This window comes from Crassostrea angulata, chromosome 3 (assembly GCF_025612915.1).
Source record: "Crassostrea angulata isolate pt1a10 chromosome 3, ASM2561291v2, whole genome shotgun sequence".
Classification (NCBI taxonomy): Eukaryota; Metazoa; Mollusca; class Bivalvia; order Ostreida; family Ostreidae; genus Magallana; species Magallana angulata.
Genome location: NC_069113.1, coordinates 51,385,796 through 51,407,706, shown reverse-complemented (window position 1 = coordinate 51,407,706; position 21,911 = coordinate 51,385,796). Strand labels below are relative to the sequence as shown.

The following is a 21,911-nucleotide window of genomic DNA, read 5'->3' as shown; positions in this document are numbered from 1 at the left end:
TGTGCCTGTTGTTTGTACAAAAAATAAGTTTAAATCACTGCGTTTTGAAGTTGCATACTTCTAAGGAAAACTGTAAATTTTGGCCAACTATCGATAAGAATAACACATTGTGTAACTCTAATGCTCAGCTTGTTGAAAATTAATGCCTTTTAAAATGACATATTTTTGCATTATTCTTTTCATCACATATCTCACCTGAGATATTGCCACCATCACTTAAACTCATAAAACATCAACCTCTTCATTTGAAAGACAGTGACTTCAATATCAGAAATCTGTTTAATATTCCAATTATCTCATGATTGTCTCATTAAAAAAAGTAACAAATTTCTTCAAGTCTGTAACATCTCGCACAAGTAGACGCAGGAAATACAGCCCGCTATTTCCCTGGTATTAGCACAGTACAGTCTTGTCCAAGTTGTTGGATTCTATGCACGGATGTCCAAGCTATTGGATTTAATACAAAGTACACATCCTGTTTCTCCTCAAGACTTCTGGTGACTTGGAGATTCGGATTTGGAGGAGTCAGTGGGAGCAGGCAGCTTGGAAGCTGGTGAGGCTCCTGAAAAACAAAACCTCCAAGGTTTAGAAAAGTAGTAAAATGAACTTGAATGTAAATGAACATCACTTTATCATCTATTCCAACATGAAATTTGATTAGTTGTTCATTCCCAATGCCTGAGCTATTTCACAAATCAGAATGTAAATGTGACATAATTCCTATCAATAGTCAAATGTTGATACTTGTAAATACATGTACCTGTATACCGAAACAAAAATATTTAACTACCATAAATTACAGCTGTACTAGCAATGTTGTAGCCATGTATCGTATATCATACACCCTTACCTGCAATGTTGTAGCCATATATTGTATATTGTACACCCTTACCTGCAATGTTGTAGCCATATATTGCATATCGTACACCCTAACCTGCAATGTTGTAGCCGTATATTGCATATCATACACCCTAACCTGCAATGTTGTAGCCATGTATCGCATATCATACACCCTTACCTGCAATGTTGTAGCCATGTTTCGCATATCATACACCCTTACCTGTAATGTTGTAGTCATATATTGTATATAATACACCCTAACCTGCAATGTTGTAGCCATATATTGTATATAATACACCCTAACCTGCAATGTTGTAGCCATGTATCGCATATCATACACCCTTACCTGTAATGTTGTAGCCATATATTGTATATAATACACCCTAACCTGCAATGTTGTAGCCAAATACTGTATATAATACACCCTAACCTGCAATGTTGTAGCCATATATCGCATATCATACACCCTTACCTGTAATGTTGTAGCCATATATTGTATATAATACACCCTAACCTGCAATGTTGTAGCCATATATTGTATATAATACACCCTAACCTGCAATGTTGTAGCCATATATTGCATATCATACACCCTTACCTGCAATGTTGTAGCCATATATTGTATATAATACACCCTAACCTGCAATGTTGTAGCCATATATTGCATATCATACACCCTTACCTGCAATGTTGTAGCCATATATTGTATATAATACACCCTAACCTGCAATGTTGTAGCCATATATTGTATATCATACACCCTTACCTGCAATGTTGTAGCCGTACGCAGCATAGGCTGCTGTCATCCCTGCCTGGGCCCCAGCCAGTTCTGCAGCACTCAGGGATTTTCTGACACCACCCCGCCCCCGCGATCTCCGCGGCACACCTGTCGATCCTTTGGGTCGACCTCTCTTTCCTCTTTTACTTGTTGGGGTAACTGAATATCAATTTACGTGTACAAGAATGAAAAAGCAGTCTATAATAAATGTTAAAGATTGTAAATTCAAGTTTTCCTTGAGACACCCAGTCTGAATTTTTAAAAACAATTGAAATTTCTTTAGCCATGAAATTCCACAGACCTGGGGGATAGTGAGAGTCGTCCACAATAACCAGGGCGTCGTTACTGCTGTCATCCACTGCCTGCTGATTGGTGGCCTCACTCCCCACCGACATCTACAATACAGAAAACTCACATATACCATCACTTGTCTCCTGTATTCAATGAAGATGAGTGAAATGGTGCCCTCTGATTGACTGTGCTTGTCTGTCTGGTTGACTGTTTTTGCAAGTATAGTTCCGACTATGGGACTTACCACACTGAGGGGACTTGCTGGGACAGAGGTCGAGTCCAAACTGTACACTGATTCGCTGTCAGCCTGGTACGTCACATTGACATCATCTCCCTTAGACTTCTTGTTCTCTCTTTTCTACAGAACAGAAGATTGTTCAAAAATCATTTTGAAAACTTGTGTATTTCCAAGTGCTTGTAAAATAACATATTTCTGTGTCTTGGTCAGATTTTTTACTTTAACTTTTTGTTAACTACAGGAATACCTTGTATTCTCGTTTCCTCTTTCTGTCTTTGTCTTTTCCTCCTTCTCCATCTTGCTTTCCTAGCTTCACTGTGAATTCAAATCATACTCAACATAAAAAGAAGTGTAAGAGTAGTCACACGGAAGGCTAGTTTGGATACTTTAATTAATGCCCTATATTGTTGTATTGTAAAAACAACTTTAATTAATGTCCTTTTTTGTTGTATTGTACAAGCAACTCTTATTTAATGTCTTATTTTGTTATATTGTAGGAACAAATGTGGGTTTTTTTTTCAGTATTACTTACATTTTTTCTCAATTTCTTCATCATCCAGTAGAAGGGAGACAACTTCCTTAGGTTTAAGCATGTCTGTTTTATAGTTTCCACCACTGATCACCATTCTCTGTATCTGTAAACATAGACATGTATGTCAGTCATTTATATACATGGATTTCATCCATACATTACTCTATATACTAGCCTACAAGTATGCCTGGCTTGTATGTGAGAGGTATTTTCTGAGGTGAATTTTCTAGAATTTATCATTTATGTCTGTAACTGTTTTTTAAAAATATAACAACTGCTAGTATAATGTACGAATGAACAAATAAAGAATTTCCCATTGTTTTCACTTGGATCCACCCCTTACCTCACTCTTTTCCCTGGCTCGCTCTAGGATCCGCTCCTCTATAGTTCCCTTACAGACCAGCCTGTAGACGGTGACTTGTTTGGTCTGTCCCAGTCTGTGAGCCCGGTCCATGGCCTGCTGGTCCACAGTGGGGTTCCAATCGCTGTCATAGAAGATCACCTACAATACACCATCTACATGTATATGCACATATCATACACTATATATAGAAGAACAGCTACAATCCACCATCTACTTGTACATGTATATGGTCATATCATACACTATACAGAACACCTAGAACACATCATCTACAGGTACAGGTCAATAAAATACACCAGCCACAGATAATATCCATCATGTATATTGTATCATCAACTTGAATAGGTACATATCACTCATTATATACCACTCAAAATCTACTAATCTTTCCTTATCAGAGCTTAAAAAAAATGAATAGAACTTTTGTAATGACACAATTGCTTGCTTTCAATGACTGGTATAACTATATGTTTTCCTTCACGTATTCAGTAACTTATTTTTGGAAAGGTAAAATATACATTAACTTTCAAACATGTTTTGCACGTTTCTAGTAATATATTAATTTTATGGACTGTCGGCAAGCATCACATGTCATTTCTTATTAATTCAAGAAGATAAACTAGGGCTTGTCTTTTGATGTCCATACATGGAAATTATTCACAAAGCTTTGACTTACAGTGTCAGCAGCAGTCAGATTGATTCCGAGCCCTCCAGCTCTCGTACTCAGCAGGAACACAAAGATGTCCGAGCGAGTCTGGAAATCAGCCACCATGTCTCGCCTGTCTGAGATCTTGGACGAGCCGTCCAGCCTCATGTAGGTGTGTTTCCTGTGCCACATGTACTCCTTAAAGGTAACAATATTACCTGTTTTATATCTCAATACAAACACAACATGATACTCTTATTTCTGCAGAAAGCTTTACTAGCAATAATATGTCCAAACAAAGATTTCCTGGGATGTCAAAAAGAGATATGGAAACTTTTCTTCATCTTTTAAAACATTGGTAAAATGACTAGTACCGGTATATAAAATACCATAATTGAAATGTTTGACTTCAATTTAGTATTTAAAATATCTTTGAATTTTATTTCTTATTCATATACATGATTCAAAGTTGATTCAATAGGGATCAATTTAAGAGATAAACAAAATTACCTCAAGTAAATCTATCATGCGGGTCATCTGAGAGTAAATAAGCACTCTGTGTCCCTCCGCTTTCAACTTGGCTAACAGAGTATCTAGCACTGAGAGTTTACCAGCATCTGAGATCAAGGATTCTTTGTCTATGAAACAAAAAATAATCATGTATTTGTATAATTCTCATTTAAAATTTTTGATAGAACTACGTAGTAAGTATCAAAGTATGAAATACATGTACAGCACTTTTGTTTTGGTACAAAGTGTAGGCAATACCTGGTACAAAACAACCAGACCAGCCATGGATTGGTTTGGAGCACATGAGGCCCCCTGCTGGGGCTGTGAAGAAGTGCCAGGGGTTGTACCAGCGGACCAGTTCATATACTTCGGGGCTACCATACAGGACACTTAGCAGACCCTCAGGGGTACCACAAAGGTTCTCCTTCATCACCCGCCAGGCGGCTCCACGGTCAGGGCAGAAATACCGATGTGGTTTCACTTGTATCTAATATCAAAATGAGTAAGTTAAACAATCACAAGGTATGCTTTTTGTGCATTAATATTTCTTCCAGTATGTGTATATATAAATATATACCACTTTGAACATCATAACACTCTATGAAGACAAAAATTAAATAAACTACTTCTTTGATTGTCAGCACAAAGCCTTACCTTGGGTATTGTGTAGAATAGAAATTTGGGCAAGTCCATGGGCTGACAGTGGAGAACTCGGCTGGGCCTTGGAATGTGATGATGTAGAGGGAAATCTTCTAGGGACTGTACACTGTGGTGCTGTGGTTCATAAAGACACAAACAAACTCATTGATACACCAGTTGATGAGGTAAAAAACAATGGGCAAAAAGTAAGTAAAATGTCATTTGACATTGCGATATAAATAATACAAGGTTTAACTAAATTAACTGAAAGGATAACCGATAAACTTACTGGTATTTAAAACTTACATTTTTAGAGGGTGATGAAGGAGGACTTTTCAGAGCTCTCTGATTCCTCATCCGGATTCTACGATGAGCTATCGTCTCCTTCATGGAGTGTAACGTACACGGACTGAATCCGTAGAAGGTGGAGGTAGGACTGGTGAACATGAGCTGTCGGAGGTTTGGACTCTCGCACAAATTACTGAAAGACGTGGTTCTGAGGGGCCGCAACAAAAAATCTTTGTTCTGAATATACTGGCTACAATAATAAAAAAAATTTTGGTTGTTAAAAAGAAACAATTACATACAGGAAATGAAGCAAGAAATATGGGGAAATTACAAATTTCCACTTCTAAACATATCCTTCTTTAAAGAAGTTCCACTAACAACTAAGATTTGGAACTTAATTTCAGGATTAAAAGTCAGATATGTGTAGACACTAACTGACGGATGAAAGGAACATACATATAAATAATACACTTAGTGTAATATATTCATATATCATTAATGAAATGAAAGTTTGAGGAAACCATTTACACCTCACCTTTGTGGAACTTCATCCCAGGTATGAGAATGACGTATTCTCTCCTCTATCTTTCTCAAAATGAAAACTCCTAACCACCTGAAGTGAAACAAGTGGTCACAAAATTAAAAAAAAAAAAATCACTTAATTGACAAGGTAAAAGAGTTAACTATTTATTGTAGTACAATGTACTAACATATCACAATGTACCTGACTATAAGTCCTCCAAACATGTAGTCCATGATCTCCTTAGGAGATAAATTGACAAATCTGATGAAGGAGAAACATCGATATGAGGATTCATCTACAAAATAAAAAGGAATCCTCCTTCAGAACCATTCACATTCTCTTCATTTAGCATTTATCAACACACAGATGGTTCGAGGAAATACCTGAAAAAATTGAAGAATGGACATTCTCTGGAGAGAAAATGTAAAACATGCCATACAAAATTCTTTGAAAACTTTGTGTCATGGTTTCATAGAGACCTGTAAGTTAAAAAAAAGCAAAAATAAAATATGTCTCAAGACTTGAGTAAATGTAAATGTTTTCATTGTAATGAACAGAGATTATAAAAGGATGATTCTTTGGAATTTGAAACTAAATATGCAAAATTACCTTCTTGATATATGAGCTTTGGCAAATGATATGATTCAGTTTTCATGAAAAATGGAGACTTGATCTCACGCCTTTCAAAGAGTTCAGAGTGGTTGCAAACCTGGAACATAGTACAACTCATTACTTGCAAATACATGGAATAAATTTCAATGTACTTTAAAAACTTATTTCCAGTATCTACCTTTTAAACTTATCACTTTTCTAAACTGCATGACTGGGTTAATCATCTTTCTTCATTCAGTGGCTAGATTCATTAACTGCATGACACATTCATTACCTTTAATTAACTGCTTGGCTAGGTTCAATGCCTTTCTACATTTAAGGACTAAGTTAACAACCTTTTGTACATGTAACAATTAGGTCCATTGCCAATCTAATCTACATGACTAAGTTCATAACTTTGCTACACTGCATTGCCAAGTTCATTACCTTTCTAAACTGCATGACCAGATCCATTACCTTTCTAACTGCATGACCAGGTCCATTACCTTTCTTAACTGCATGACCAGGTCCATTACTTTTCTAAACAGCATGACCAGGTCCATTACCTTTCTAAACGGCATGACCAGGTCCATTACCTTTCTAAACGGCATGACCAGGTCCATTACCTTTCTAAACGGCATGACCAGGTCCATTACCTTTCTAAACGGCATGACCAGGTCCATTACCTTTCTAACTGCATGACCAGGTCCATTACCTTTCTAAACTGCATGACCAGGTCCATTACCTTTCTTAACTGCATGACCAGGTCCATTACTTTTCTAAACTGCATGACCAGGTCCATTACCTTTCTAAACTTCATGACCAGGTCCATTGCCAATCTAAACTACATGCCTAGGTTCATTACCTTTCTAAACGGCATGACCAGGTCCATTACCTTTCTAACTGCATGACCAGGTCCATTACCTTTCTAAACTGCATGACCAGGTCCATTACCTTTCTTAACTGCATGACCAGGTCCATTACTTTTCTAAACTGCATGACCAGGTCCATTACCTTTCTAAACTTCATGACCAGGTCCATTGCCAATCTAAACTACATGCCTAGGTTCATTACTTTGCTACACTGCATGACCAGGTCCATTACCTTTCTAAACTGCATAACCAGGTCCATTACCTTTCAAAACTTCATGACCAGGTCCATTGCCAATCTTAACTACATGCCTAGGTTCATTACTTTGCTACTATGCATGACCAGGTCCATTACCTTTCTAAACTGCATAACCAGGTCCATTTCTTTTTCATTGCCTTTCTAAACTGTGTGACCAGGTTCTTAACTGCAGGTTAATTAGCTTTTTGAACTGCATTGCCAAATTAATTACCTTTCTAAACTGCATGAAAAGGTTTATTACCTTTCTTGACTCCATGGCCAGTTTCATTGCCTTTCTGTACTGCATGGTCAGGTTAATTACTTTTCTAAACTGCATTGCCAAATTTGTTACCTTTCTTAACTGCATGACCAGATTCATTACCTTTTAAAAAGGGCATGACCAGGTTCATTACCTTTCTGAACTGCATGACCAGGTTCATGAGGCTGGAGGTGGAACTCTGAGCCTGACTGGCATTGCCTGAAGTTCCTTGCAGAATGTCTTCTATGGAGATCTTGTTCTTCACAGCCTGGTACAGCATCTTTTGTCTGGTGGTCAGTGGACAGTACACCAAAATCTCAATCTACAAAAGAAAGGAGTCAATAGTTATCTGATCAAAAATATGCTATATGTATCTTCAGTTGTATATCAGTCTTACTAACAAATGAGCAAGGTTAAGAAAAGTGGTTTTTTTTAAATCGGCAAACTTACTTTATCAGATAACTCGTTTTCCACATCCTTTTTGACTCTCCTTAACATGAAAGGCTTCAGAATCATGTGAAGACGACTCAACTGATCTGTAACAAAATATTTATGATGTACGACAAGGCTGTACCATGGAACTATCAGAACTGTAGGGTAATGCCCATCTTTTTTACCCTGCTTATACATGTTCTTAAATAATTATTCAATCTAGGAAATTAAATATTCACCAAATATAATGGCCCAACTGATTTTTTAATAATTCTTTTGAAAATAATTTCCTGTAACCTGAATAATTTTACAGTACATAAAACACAAATTGAAAACTATCACTAACATAAAGTAAAGGAACAGAAGTACCACTGTACTTACTCTCATCAATCCCTGACTGTTTTTCTGCATGACTTTCAATGTCTTTAGAGAACCACTCATTGAATTCATCGTGAGAGTCAAACATTGTAGGCATTATGAAGTGGAGCAAAGCCCACAGCTGTAGATACAAGGATGTACGGTTTATTGTTTACTCTTAATTAAAGTTGTATCAGTACATTGTTACTAATCATAATTGATATTTAAACTTTGTTACAAACCTCAGCCATGCTGTTCTGTATTGGTGTACCAGTAAGAAGCAGTCTGTTTCGACAGTTGAAACCAAGAAGAATTTTCCATCGGACACTGCAAATATCCAAAAGTTAATTTAAATTCAAAGATACCTTTCGTGATACCTTTTAGTAGTTACTTATAAAATATGTAATGAGAGTCAACACAGTTCACTGTCCTACACATCAATTATTGTTTATAGTAACTCAAATTCAAATTAAATTCAAATAAGGAGCTTTATTTTGCAGGATATACAAAGCTTGAATGATCATAGAGACATGCCATTGATTGACAATTTTATTAAAACAATCTTTATCCAATTCTTGACCTTATTGGAATAGTAAGGGAAGCCTTTTATAGGGCAGGGAATGCCATCATATCCATTTATTTTAATGATTCCACAGGATTCATAAGATAAACCAAACTACACATCTCTACTACGTAACCACAGACCTATCATTCTTACTTTATTAACACACACATAGTGTACTCTATGGTATGACCACAGTTACTAACTTGCTGCTACTCTTACAAGACAGAACTATTTTATTGTTGTGACAGACCTGCTACTTCTCTTACAAAGAACGTGCTATTTTATTGTTGTGACAGACCTGCTACTTCTCTTACAAAGAACGGGCTATTTTATTGTTGTGACAGACCTGCTGCTACTCTTACAAGACAGAACTATTTTATTGTTGTGATAGACCTGCTACCTATCTTACAAAGAACGAGCTATTTTATTGTTGTGACAGACCTGCTGCTACTCTTGATGGCCTGTGCTTCGTCCAGTATCATGTACTGCCACTTGATTCGCTGGAAGTACTTGACGTCCTGGATGACCAGCTGGTAGCTGGTGATGACCACGTGGAAGGAGGCCTCCTCCGTGTGGAGACACTTCTGGTCCCAGAACTTCCTCAGAATCCGCCGGTCTTGGGTGTTCCCCCAGTAAGGCACTATCTGCAAACAAGGACATCCCCACTAGTCTCACATGTTTCTGACTAAAAGGTCTCATTAATGTGATATACGTTCTTAAAAATTGTTTCAAAACACAGGCTCACAAAAGAGGATTAAAGACCTCTTTTACATTTACTTATTTGATGATTTACATGCATGTAATTTTGATCATTTACCTCTGATAAAAATTAAATATTAACTGAATATATATCAACAAACCTTAAATCTAGGAACAAATCTTGCACATTCCTGCTGCCAGTTGTGTAAAGTTGATGCTGGTGCAATTACCAGGAATGGTCCCCAAATCCCCTGGGCCTGTAACAAAATAAAGTACATGAAAGTAGCCATTCTTGAGTGTGCACACACCAGATGATTGAGAACTCCTCTAGATGCCTGCCTACCTCTGATAAGTGGGCCAGGAATGCCATACTCTGGACCGTTTTACCCAGACCCATCTCATCAGCCAAGATACCATTGATGCCTTGGTCATACAGATTGGCCAGCCAGTTCATTCCCTGTGAAATTGAAACAGGACATGAAAACACAACTTTAAATGGTCATATCAAAACTTATGAGTAATCATTACTTCATTAATTTTCCTCTTCCTTTGTTGGATTAACATTGTTGTAAATAAAAAGCAGGTTAGATTCCATGAGAAATAAAAAAATTCTGTATGCATTTCCCTATCAGCAGTAAAGAAGGATGATCAAATGAAAAAGAAATGAATAGTTGAAATCATTATACACTGTTCAAGATTTGTTCCAAACTGAAATTCACCAATTAAAAATAATACAAACATATATAACCATATATGTACAAGAAAGTTCTCACCTTGATAGCCTCAATTTTGAATAAATTTTTAATAACTGAATAGACCAATAAATTACAGGGTGATTGATTATTTTTAAATGTATTAAAACTCTGAAATATGATGGTATTTTAACCTTCAACTGGTAAGCTTTGAGTGTTCCCTCAAACATGCTGGGCTGGGGTCTCTCAGCATCTGTGCTTATGGAGGGATTGGCAAGACTTAAACCCTCCTGATCAAACAATTGTCTCTGTGAAAAATACACAAACCAATCATTGCAAAATACTATTATATGTTGTCAATAACCACTACCTGTATGTACAAGTAAATGTCAAACCTTCTCCTGATGTTTATCATAAGCATCCTGGGCATTCTTCAGAGCTAGATTCTTCACTCTTTCACTATCTACAATGTAAAATCTAACGCATAAAATGTTTGCTCTAAATTCTTTCCAAAAACATACAATAATTATCCACATGAACATCCATCAAAATCCTCCCCTCCACTTTCATATACATCAACATATATACCTTACCAAAATCATCCACACCTACATGTTCATCCACCAACACTTTCTCTACTTTTATCAATAATCATAATCACCAACTGCTACATCCACCAACACTCTCTCCACTTTTATTACTTACCATATTCATCCACTGCTACAATGTAACATCCATCAACACTTTCTTCATTTCATTAGTTGCCAATCATTCACTGCTACATCCACCAACACTCTCTCCACATTCATTACTTACCATAATCATCCACTGCTACATCCACCAACACTCTCTCCACATTCATTACTTACCATAATCATCCGCTGCTACATCCACCAACACTCTTCCCTCCACCTCTAGCTGATTCTGTGGCTTGTCCTCATCAAGCTTTCCAAGAATATCATTCTTTGCAGACTCAGATTCACCGGTCAGCTTTCTAGCCATGAAATGTGCATACAGCTCTGTCTGAGTGATCAGGAAATTCAGCTTCCTTTGCTGCCTTTTTGCCTGTAATCAATACCATTGAGATACATAATGTTTTTTGGAATACCAAAGTAATACAGCTATGAAATATTTTGATTAATTTATAGGATTAAATGACTCCAATCTGCTCACTTCTCTTAACTCCAGGTCCATCTTTCGTTGTTCTTGAGCTTCCTTTTCTGCCTTTTTGCGAATATCTTTTTCTACTTTTTCAAAACGTTTCCAGTAGCTGACCATTTCTCTACTCAGCCTCTTGGCTCTAGAAGTACAATCTTTGCTCATCTTCTGCGAGTTGATAGCTGCCTTTCTGCATTCCCTCATACTTTGTTGAGACATCTGAATAATGAATGAACAATTAAGATAATATTTTGTCTTTGTAATGACTAAGACCATAAATCCATTTCATTCTACTGACATCTCATTTAAAATTACATAACCATAATATACATTCAAAAGATTCTTTTTTGTAAGAAACATCATCTACAGTACTTTAGAATTGTATTCAAGTTTTCCTGCTTCTGTAAAATTTTTCTACCAACCTTTTTTAAAGACTGCAGTATTTCCTTTCTCGCAGATGCTTTCTGCTTTTGGGCCTGCAAATAAGACACAATTCATTTACTGTTCAGAATTTTCACATGAATTGATTTGGTCATCCACAATGTAGGTATATACCGGTAATAAGAGGTTGAAATCTATCTTATATAACTGTAATCAAAATTAACCTCTGCTTCTCCCCCAAAACATACTGATCAGTATCATGTGACCTACTTTGGGTATTTCCTTTTTGGCAATAGAGACCCACAGCCTCTTTCTTTTGACATCAGCCTGCTCCGGGGTGAGCTTCTTGCCTCTCCCTCTGGCAGCCTGGTTTTTCTTGTGAGCTAAGTAAGCCTCCACAATTGAAGGGTCTACTTCTTCCATCTCCTATACAATTAAGAAAAACATATGAAAGGTTCTCTCACTGGTCTATAATTGATTGTTACAGTATTTTGTACATGAAGTACACACCCCATCATCGTCCCCATTCTGATGCTGCTTCTTCTTTTTCATTTCTTTTAATTTCTCTGTAAACAAACAACATTATTATACTATATAAAACATAAATATATGTACATGCTTTTATTCTTTTTACAAGGATGATTTTACAACAATTTGTGTACCTTTAATTCTCTTTTCTTTCTTTTTGTGATCTTTGGATATCTTTTTCTTTGGTCCCAGTACAGCTTTCTGGTGTTCATGGTATTTATCATAGTTCGACAAGAGCCCTGTACTGTAGTACTGGTACTGACGAAGCTGAAACCAGAACAATCAGTTTAGAAAATGAAAAAGAATGAGATGGATTAGATTAAGTTATGTTGGGTAGGCCTTTTCTTTCTCATCTACAAGTCAAAAGATATAAACAGCTCAATTATTTAAAACAGACTAAGACACATATATTTGCTCTTTTGCAGTTTTTTTTTTTTTTAAATAAAATCTTCCTTGCACACTAAAGCTTGTCACTAATCCATTATTTACTAAATCAAAGTATCTTACTTTGTATTATAATGCTACATTTAGAGCCCTTTGTCAGAGTTGGCTACTGACATAGCAAGAAATTTGCTTTACTTGTAACAGTTAATGGACAGCAGTAGGGCCTACCTCTGGGTCCTGGTAGAATCTCATCTGATGCTTCCTCTGGTATTTGTGGACTTTCAGCATGTGCTGAAGGTCTTCTTCTGTAATCGGTTTTTCTTCATCCTCATCTGATGAACTGTCACTCAGAAGGATGTTCTACAAGCAGAATCAGAGGACAATGATAATAATTCTACCTCTTCTCCATATAAACTTTCACTTTTAATGTAAAGTTGAACCTAAAGGTATATCATCAATACTAGTACCTTTAACCATTTTCTTCCTTTCTTTGCTTTGCCCAAATTGTATAACCTTGTCTTGTCTGCTTTTCTCTCTAAAATTCATAAGGTTATTGAACAATTACTTCCTAAAATTATCTAATATACAGGTAACTGAAATAACTTGTGTCTTCTGGTATTTCTACATCTCCCGAATTAAAGTTTCATTAGGGATTTTTTTTTACCGTTAATCAGAGTTCATTTACTGTCACTGTATGTCTATTATTCAGTGAAGATACCTGCTTTTGTGATGGTAATCCCATTCAGAATTTTATTGTCATCCTCATCACGTAAACATGGCTGCAGGAAATCAAACTCCCCATCAGAACTGTCACAGCCATCACTGCTAAAGGAAGTTCAAAAATATTAATCAACAGATAAAATCATTTGTATCCTATGGGTAGTAGTGTCAAGGAAATATAATGCGGATTAAATGAAGTCCTAAAACTTCAAAATTTGATCATCATTCACATTTTGATTTGGGTTTTCATTTTTGTTTTAGTTTTTTTAGTACATATCTTTCTTAAAAGGGGAGATGATCTCCTAGAAATTATTTATAAATAAATATTAATATATACAGTGGATCCCGCTTAATATACATGTAATAGGTATAACATTAAGCGGGGTCCTCTGTATACACAAAATACAATGAAAGGGTGTTCCATCCGCCATGTTGTCATCTAAAGAAATTTAAATCGCAATCCTAAGACTGTACCTGTAATTTGAATATGTTCCTTTTTGGACATCTGAAACATTCATTAATACCTGAATCCCACAGGTTCCTTCACAATGTTCTCCACATAGGAGAGGAGTGGTTCGATTCTGAGAGCATGCTCCAGCTGCTGAATATGAACAGGCTCTGCTAGCTGCTGTCCGTAGTCATGATCCATTATGGCTGCAGACATAACTCATTGATGGCACTCAACTGTAGTTTTGGACCTATGAATTTCAAATATTATTTACCATTAGTTTGTTTTGGGTTGTAAATGAGTAATTTTATAGTAGTGTTGGAAAGTCCAAGTGTCAAACTCTAAAATTCTTATTTGAGTACTTAGAAGATGGAATAAAACCATACATGTAATATTTTCTTTCCTTTTTGTGTTGCTTTTTTTTATATGTTTTTATGTTCAACATATTATGTTATTAATAAAGGTAAAAGTACAATAGTCTAATTAACCCAGTATGAAAATAAAACCCTGTACTTGTTTCACAACAATCAAAAAATCAATTAAAAAAATTTTTAAATTAGCAACTTAAAAGAAACAAGTCATTTTTTTTTCTTTTGAAGGTGGACTGCCATGATCCTATATATATATAAATATATAAAGAAAATTCTAATATCTTTCATCCATTCGGAAGTTTTGGAAACAACAGTACTGCATGACACAATTTTTCAAGATTATCACTGTACGAGTACTTTCATGTCAGTTGCAATATAAAATCCCTATATACTTTTCATCCTTATCAACATTCTTCATTTGTGTAACTAAATAGACATTTTCTTTAACATTTTTAAGAAAAATGTGATGTGGTACACTTGCTAAGGGACAGAGTAAAATATATACAGTAGCGAAGTCCTAGGGACCAATGGAATTACTTTGTTGTATTCGTAATCCATTATATCCGTATTTTTGCTAATTTAGACTTAAAATAAAAATTCTAACTTTGAAAACTTTACTAATCATATTGTAAATTGAAAAAAATTATACGAAAATAAATTCATTCAAACTATTTTGTTAACTGGAAGTGCACACTTTTTTTAAACTGTAAAAAAATTTGTTATAAAGGTGTTAAATTTTGTTATTATTCACCTCTACAGGACTCAAAATCAGTTTGCTATATCTATAAATTTGTTATATCTGAATTCGTTATCAACGTAAAATTTTGCAAAGAATTGATAAGAATTTTACTGAGGACTCAAAAAAACTTTGCTTTATCTGAAAATTTGCTATATCTGTGTTCATACTAAATAAGTTTTACAGTGGGTCCTATTTAGTGTTCAATAAAAATTAAAATATTAAAATTTTAAAATCTGTCAAGCAGCTTAAATATTTGGTAATACTTCAGATCTTTTGGTGTGCACTTCTAATGTCAAGATTAAATATGTGATATGAATTGATTTGTAATGATGAACTTATTAAAAGTAAAGTAAAACCTACTTTCATTTTCAGAATTTCCTGATAGAACAATAAGAAATGTTTTATTAAAAAGAAATAATGCAAAACTTTACGTAAGTGTTCCTCTCCTTCCTTATTATAATACGATGAATACATTTCAGAAAACTTGTGAGAAACATTTGCAATGAAAATTAATTTGATTCTTCCGTTGCGTTTAGATCCGCTCCTTCCAGTTTCTATCGATAATCAGTTACTTTGAACACCCAATAACCAATAAGTTTGATGTTGTTCTTAATCATTCGCCATAGGTTTCGAAGACCATGTCAGTTGTAATGAGTGACAAAGACATATTATTAAAGATAAACTTTCCCCATTCGTACACCCCTAAGAACGCTTATTTACACGTGCCTCGCTCACCTTTATTTTTATTTCTTTGATCTAGCAGACGAAAAATCGTCCATGGTAAACTTATTTGAGATGGAAAATGTCATTCTTTAAGTGTGAAATCCATCTTCACTTCATCCTTGAAATATCCCAAAGGCGCAGCAAATATGGCGGCTTTCGTACTTTACAGATAGGCAATGGCTGTTCGGCGTTGCAAACATCGCTCGGCTCATGACTGCCAATGCGCTCTGCGGGGGGTCCACGCCATTTGTGTTGTGAACGAAAAATAGATTTTTAAAAAATATATTAGAATGGCTGTTATTTTTAAAACATACGCAAAGTATATCAAAGAGTATTTTTTAAAAAATTCTTTAAGTATATAAAAAAATAATAAACAAACGGACCTCGAGAGAGATACGGAAAAATATAATCGGATTTTTCTGGATTTTCCTCAATTTTCGCGCCAAATAAGTTAATTTATTAGATTAGATATATACGATTGAATCCCAAAACAGTGTTAGTAATTTACAAATATTTTATGAAATCTACGTCCATGGAGATAAATTCTTATAAACTTGAAATTCTGTTTAACTATTTTTGGATAACATCAGACAAGCATTTAGATCAGGATACCAGCCAATATTAGGTGCATGGCATTTACATACTCAACATAGATATTCATATCCCAGCTGGGTAGGAACGTTTGATGGCAAAATTTTACAATTTAAATAATCCTCCACACCTTTTAAGCATTGAACTTGTGTACTTATTTTGAGAAGGTTAAAACTTTTCCGGTTAAAACAACAGCATTTGAACTCAGAAATATTCGAACACGCCCGTTATTAACCAGCTGGGATGCCCTGCATACGTTACGATGTAAACTTTCCCTAAGTACTTTTATTCTAAGTCTAAATTAAAACCGAAAATAAATTAAAGTATTGCTAGAATATATTAATTCTCATTTACTGATAATGAAACAACAAAACAAATTAAGACCAATTACATGCACTCAGCAGATAGCCAGCATGGTCAGTGCCTTACGATATAATTGTATATGTATACTAAAGCACTCAAGTAAACGTTTTAAAAAATATACATGCATTGTAAATTTAGGTTTTCCCAACCAGCAATGAGTAAAGATCATATTTGAAATCAGTACAGGATAGTTGTTAATGGATTTATATTTTTCTCCGTATGCAACCAGCAGTAATCAAACTGGTAATAAGGTCAGTTCCAATTGCCTTCATCGCACCCCTGAAGATCTGAAGGGAGTCTGGGGCTTTACACTCACTGGTCATGATATATCGATAGTATATATCAGCGCATAGACTTTTCATTGAATTGGGCAGATATAATAACACACCTAGAACAGAAAGAATATGTAAAAATTGTACACTTAATAGAATTGAAGATGAAGAACATTCGCGACTATGTTAAGGCTGCCCGATTAATTCCATATATTTACATTCTACTGTGTTTTTCCATTAAATTCCGTGATGTTTAAATGCCTCTAAATGCAACAAGTAGTCAAAGGTCAAATTGACGAGTTTTATTATGACGTCACAAACGTTGAACGCTGTAAACTGCAACGTCACAAGCGAAAATCAAAGTTCACGCTTGTGGCTGTTACTGTGGCTCTTCCATTAATGTTAACTTACCCTTAGGATAAGATCGGAATTTTAAGGTATAATTCACATTTGCAGACAAGGCAAGAAGTTAAAAAATGTAAATATAAGCATTAAATCATGATTTTTTTGAAGTATACACTCTCATAACTGCCGCGGTGTGTGCATACAAATTTTCATAACGCGCTAACGCGCGTTACTCAATTTGTATGCACACACCGCGGCAGTTATGAGAGTGTATACTTCAAAAAATCATGATTCAATGCTATAAGCGATATGTAGAAAGTCACTTGTCTGTACTTCATAAGATATGACGTCATAGTTAACTTTGACGTCACGATCTGCATTCCTTTCGATCATTCTTAGGGAATGTATCGTAACATAATAAGTGATATTCATAGTGCATAATATAAAACCGCTTCATTCCTTTACATAGACACTGTTATAAATACTAGTGATACTAAATTCAATATCACCGATATGGAGTAATATGTTTTACGGTGCGACCGTTGGGGCGAGCACAGCATGTGATCAAACAATGAATTATAATAAATTAATAAAATAAAATTAACAACGTGAAATTTGAATGCCAAAAAATAAAACATACCTATTTTTCAGTAAATTTTCATTATTCATAGTTTATAAGACTTGTTATAATTTATTTATTTATATGTAGAACAATAGTTTAATCTCAGATACAATGTTGTTAAATAATAAAGATTTTAATATATAAATATTCATTGCACTGCATCTCCTCTTTTAAAGTGATTGTGATTATGATTGATTCATTGATTTCCCCCTTTTTTTTGCAGTAGACATTTTTTCTTAAACTTACATATAAAACTTGACTCATCATAGAGCTCCGCCCATGCTAAAAAAATTTTCATTTTCTTCAATTTATACATGTTTAATTTTATTTTTAATTTACGCTTAAAAATATTTGCTTATCATGTTATTTTATAAAAGAACATGGTGTTGTCCCCCCCCCCCCCCCCGCATGTAATAAATGGAAGTGAAAATAAAGAAACCATTGAACTGCTAAAGAGCTGAAGGATTAGAATTTTCATGATTTATTTTTCTTTTTGCTTGCAAAGATTTTTTGGATGAGGCTGCCATCCACCCACCCACCTCCTTTAAAAAAAGGCGCTGCTACGTATAACGTACGTTACGTTTCAGGAAATTACCGTAATTATAGTGAATAAAATATTTGTGAGCATTCATCCAAATTAGTGCAATTTACAACCGTTTCCTGTATCTGAAGAAATGTCCTTATTCGTCAGCTGTTCTTTATCTTAGCCTTTGCAGGATTTTGGTCATTTCAGCAGATTTACAATAACTTCAATTAGAGTAATTTCCCCTTATCAGTGCTTATTGTGACGTCAAAGCTGACGTTGGTTAAGTGTCGTCTTACTCTTTAAAACTCCCCTGAGAAATAAAAGTATGCGAAGTATACTGTTTTATTTACTTAGAAAGCATGATGTTCTTAAAATTACACATCTTATAAGCTTTTCAAAGGTTTTACTTTGATTCTCGGGAGAACGTGATGTTGGAACGTGAGGTTGGAAACCATTGGTACTATGAATTGTGGGTCAAAATTTACTGACTCCGAAAAAATATATCGGATCAATGTGTAAACGTTTGTGACGTCACACGATTATTTTTGATTGAAAGTGTACTGAGGTGAACTTTAGAGATAACATTGACTGTATGTCGCTTACATCGTTTTTGTTTTTACTGTCTAAATTTGTCTTGCTGATTCTCGTGAGAGTGTGAAGTGATAAAAATTGCCATGATTACAGGGAACTACTGGGACGATTAAAACGATGCATTACTGGTCCGATTTACTGACGCCAAAAAAATCCGTTGAATGAATGTGCAACTATGTCCGAATTTTCTATTCACACACGCCTTGCCGGTAGAGCTCGCTTCGCGCCGGCGCTGCGCGCCGGCGAGCTGCGCTCGCTATTAAAAAAATCAACAGTTTTAAAGCTTCGTAATAGGTAAATATTATCAAAACCGATTTGGTTTGACTTTTCCTATAGCGTCACGATCATTTCTCTCAGCTACGTCATGCATAAATTATACACGCCGCCGGTGTGAAAACTATATGATTGGTTAACTCCTATTTTTAGGCCGAGTTATCAGTATACGCTTATGCAATGCCAGAGCTGAAGGATTTTTCAGAACAGTTTATTTCCCCCCAATATTATTCATTCAAAATCGACTATCCCGTATGTTTAAATTCTCTCTCTCTCTCTCTCTCTCTCTCTCTCTGAGTGTAAACGGGCGTTAAACCATAGCCTCAAGCTACGGTCCAGAGTACGGCGTTTTAAAAAAGATAATATTTAAAAGTTGCAGGTGCTAAGCGTTCATTTCATGTAAATACCGTAAATGTATAATGCACATGTATTACCTACTAACTTGCCAGTCAAAGTGATAGGTATGAATTCCTCGATTTCTACACCTTTCGATCGGCAATCGACAGTCAATAAAAGTATTGAACGATGGTGTGAAAGAACGATACGGAAGTGGAGAGTGCAAGGAGGTTTGTACATGTGCGTCTTCATTAGGCAAGTGTCCGATTCGTTTCTCTTCTGTCTCACTTTCGGTGTAAATATATATACTAAAATATCCACAAACCATTTACTGCAGATTTCTTTATTTTACCTGTCTCTGAACCCCCGATCACCCGCTCCATACATGAACACTGGTTTGTTTACATACATAAAAAATACAGTTCTTGATCCGCTTTCCGAGTACGGTTAAAGGTTGTTTAATAGGAGAAAGTTTGGGGCGGGTAAAGCTACAATTATTAACAGTAGTAAACTAAATGAAGAATTATTTAAATGGATTATTTGCACAAAATGTGGTATGGTATGATGTAAATATTTTTAAAAAATAGTGTTATTTTTATACGCGGCAAATTGCCGTAAAGTTTTTTTGTACATGTAAGTATTGTATGCACTGTAGCTTTATATTTTCTAACCCAAAATTTATACACAGAGCTACAGCTATATATGTTATGTACCGTATGTATTGTTTTATCACAAGTGTACACTTTCGAAAAATAGCCCAATTTCGACAGTCACGAGTACCCATGTGAATTTTTCATTCTCTGATATGTTGTTGTTCTGTCCGTGCATAATTTAGTCTTAGTTAACCAGCAGCCAATCAGCGGTAAGCTGAATCCACCAATAAAAAAAACTGTGGTTAAGGTGCGGGCATTGTTTATGTATGACGTAGCTGAAAAAGTTGAACGCGACGCGATCGGAAAAGTCAAACCAAATCGGTTTTAGTAATAACTATTCATAAACTAATGGTTTTAAGACTCCCCCTGCTACGTGTGATCTAATGAATGGTGATATGTATATGCATATAAAAAACGACTTGGCACAAGTGAAAGATATAAACAATCTTAGTATATTTTACGTGAAATCGGGAGAGAAAATAAGTACCAATGTGAATCTTGCTGGGGGAAACCTACAGATTGACCCGATTTTGTGTAAATCGAGCCTAAAAGGTAAAAATGTGCCTATTTTCGATGGCGGTGCGAAATGTTTTGACAATATTTCAAATAAACGAAATATTTATATGAACCCCCAGCAAGAACTGCAAAATACATTACTTATCGAAGGATTTTTCATAAAAATATTTTTGATTTAATGACATTATTCACTTGTGCCGATGCGATTTTTATAGATTATTTACCGTGTTAGAATACACCCGTCACGTGCTTAAGAAAAATATATGACGTCACAAAAATACATCAAATATAGTGTTGGATGTCACTGTTAATTTATGTAATAAAAGTTTAAAGAAACTCGCTCGGTTAAAGTATTTTTCGATAATTAAAATAGTATCATTTTTCGATATATATTTAGCTTCGGACAGCCTTAACATAGCCGCGTTTTCTTATCCAATGGAGCAAATTTGCAAAAGAAAGAGAGGAACTGTTTGATTTAATTTCATCTAAAGCAAAACATTTTACTAGTTTACAAGACAAAAAAAATTATTTTGGATTTTAAACTGTGAAGAATTAGATATATTAAACTGTCTTGGTAAATTTTTACAAAAGGCATTGCCTTTATTTGTATTTCCTAGTCAAATATTGTTTTTTTTTAACTTTTCAATCATTTGATAAACTATTTCAAATTTGTATGTACATTTGTATTTTAACATATTTATGTATGGTGTTAATATATAATATATAAATATATAGAAGACACTGTATTGAATGTATAGAAACATACGTATATATATACTAATCAAATGTTCATGTCTGTCCTAGCTCTTTCAATCACCCAACTCTTTCCCTCTTGTATACATTGTATGTTTATTGAATGTTTTATGCGTACATTGGATGTTGTATGTACAGTCTTCATGTTGCCCCTTGAGAGCCCTTAATTGGTTGATAAAGAAATTGAAATTGAATATAATTACCCGAAGTACGTTTTGGAACGAGCCAACGCCCCCTGCGAAAAAAAAAATCATTGGACCCATACCC

At 35.1% G+C, this 21,911-nt stretch overlaps 2 protein-coding genes across 3 annotated transcripts in view; one reads left to right on the top strand and one right to left on the bottom strand.

Annotated features, from left to right (window-relative positions):
* The window catches only part of LOC128176570 (ubiquitin-40S ribosomal protein S27a), a 90,564-nt gene that overhangs the window by 30,646 nt on the left and 38,007 nt on the right, over positions 1-21,911 (top strand). The gene's annotated exons all lie outside the window — the stretch shown is intronic.
* Positions 261-16,056, bottom strand: LOC128176562 (chromatin-remodeling ATPase INO80-like). 2 transcript variants are annotated; one of them, XM_052842974.1, is made up of 36 exons: positions 15,816-16,056; positions 14,047-14,220; positions 13,521-13,627; positions 13,270-13,337; positions 13,031-13,162; positions 12,553-12,685; positions 12,401-12,456; positions 12,161-12,316; positions 11,932-11,985; positions 11,525-11,728; positions 11,221-11,416; positions 10,747-10,814; positions 10,546-10,659; positions 10,003-10,116; positions 9,821-9,916; positions 9,402-9,604; positions 8,638-8,722; positions 8,420-8,537; positions 8,057-8,142; positions 7,761-7,928; positions 6,259-6,358; positions 6,033-6,128; positions 5,851-5,944; positions 5,662-5,739; positions 5,145-5,376; positions 4,854-4,973; positions 4,458-4,686; positions 4,200-4,327; positions 3,720-3,887; positions 3,023-3,181; positions 2,680-2,782; positions 2,395-2,462; positions 2,154-2,267; positions 1,920-2,013; positions 1,607-1,777; positions 261-562 (listed from the first exon to the last, which is right to left on the bottom strand). In XM_052842974.1, exons 2-36 carry the CDS (start codon positions 14,184-14,186, stop codon positions 486-488), a joined length of 4,329 nt encoding a protein of 1,442 aa, XP_052698934.1. In that variant the 5' UTR covers positions 14,187-14,220; positions 15,816-16,056; the 3' UTR covers positions 261-485. The 2 variants fall into 2 exon arrangements, with proteins under 2 accessions (XP_052698934.1, XP_052698935.1); XM_052842975.1 differs by having other exon boundaries at positions 13,521-13,624.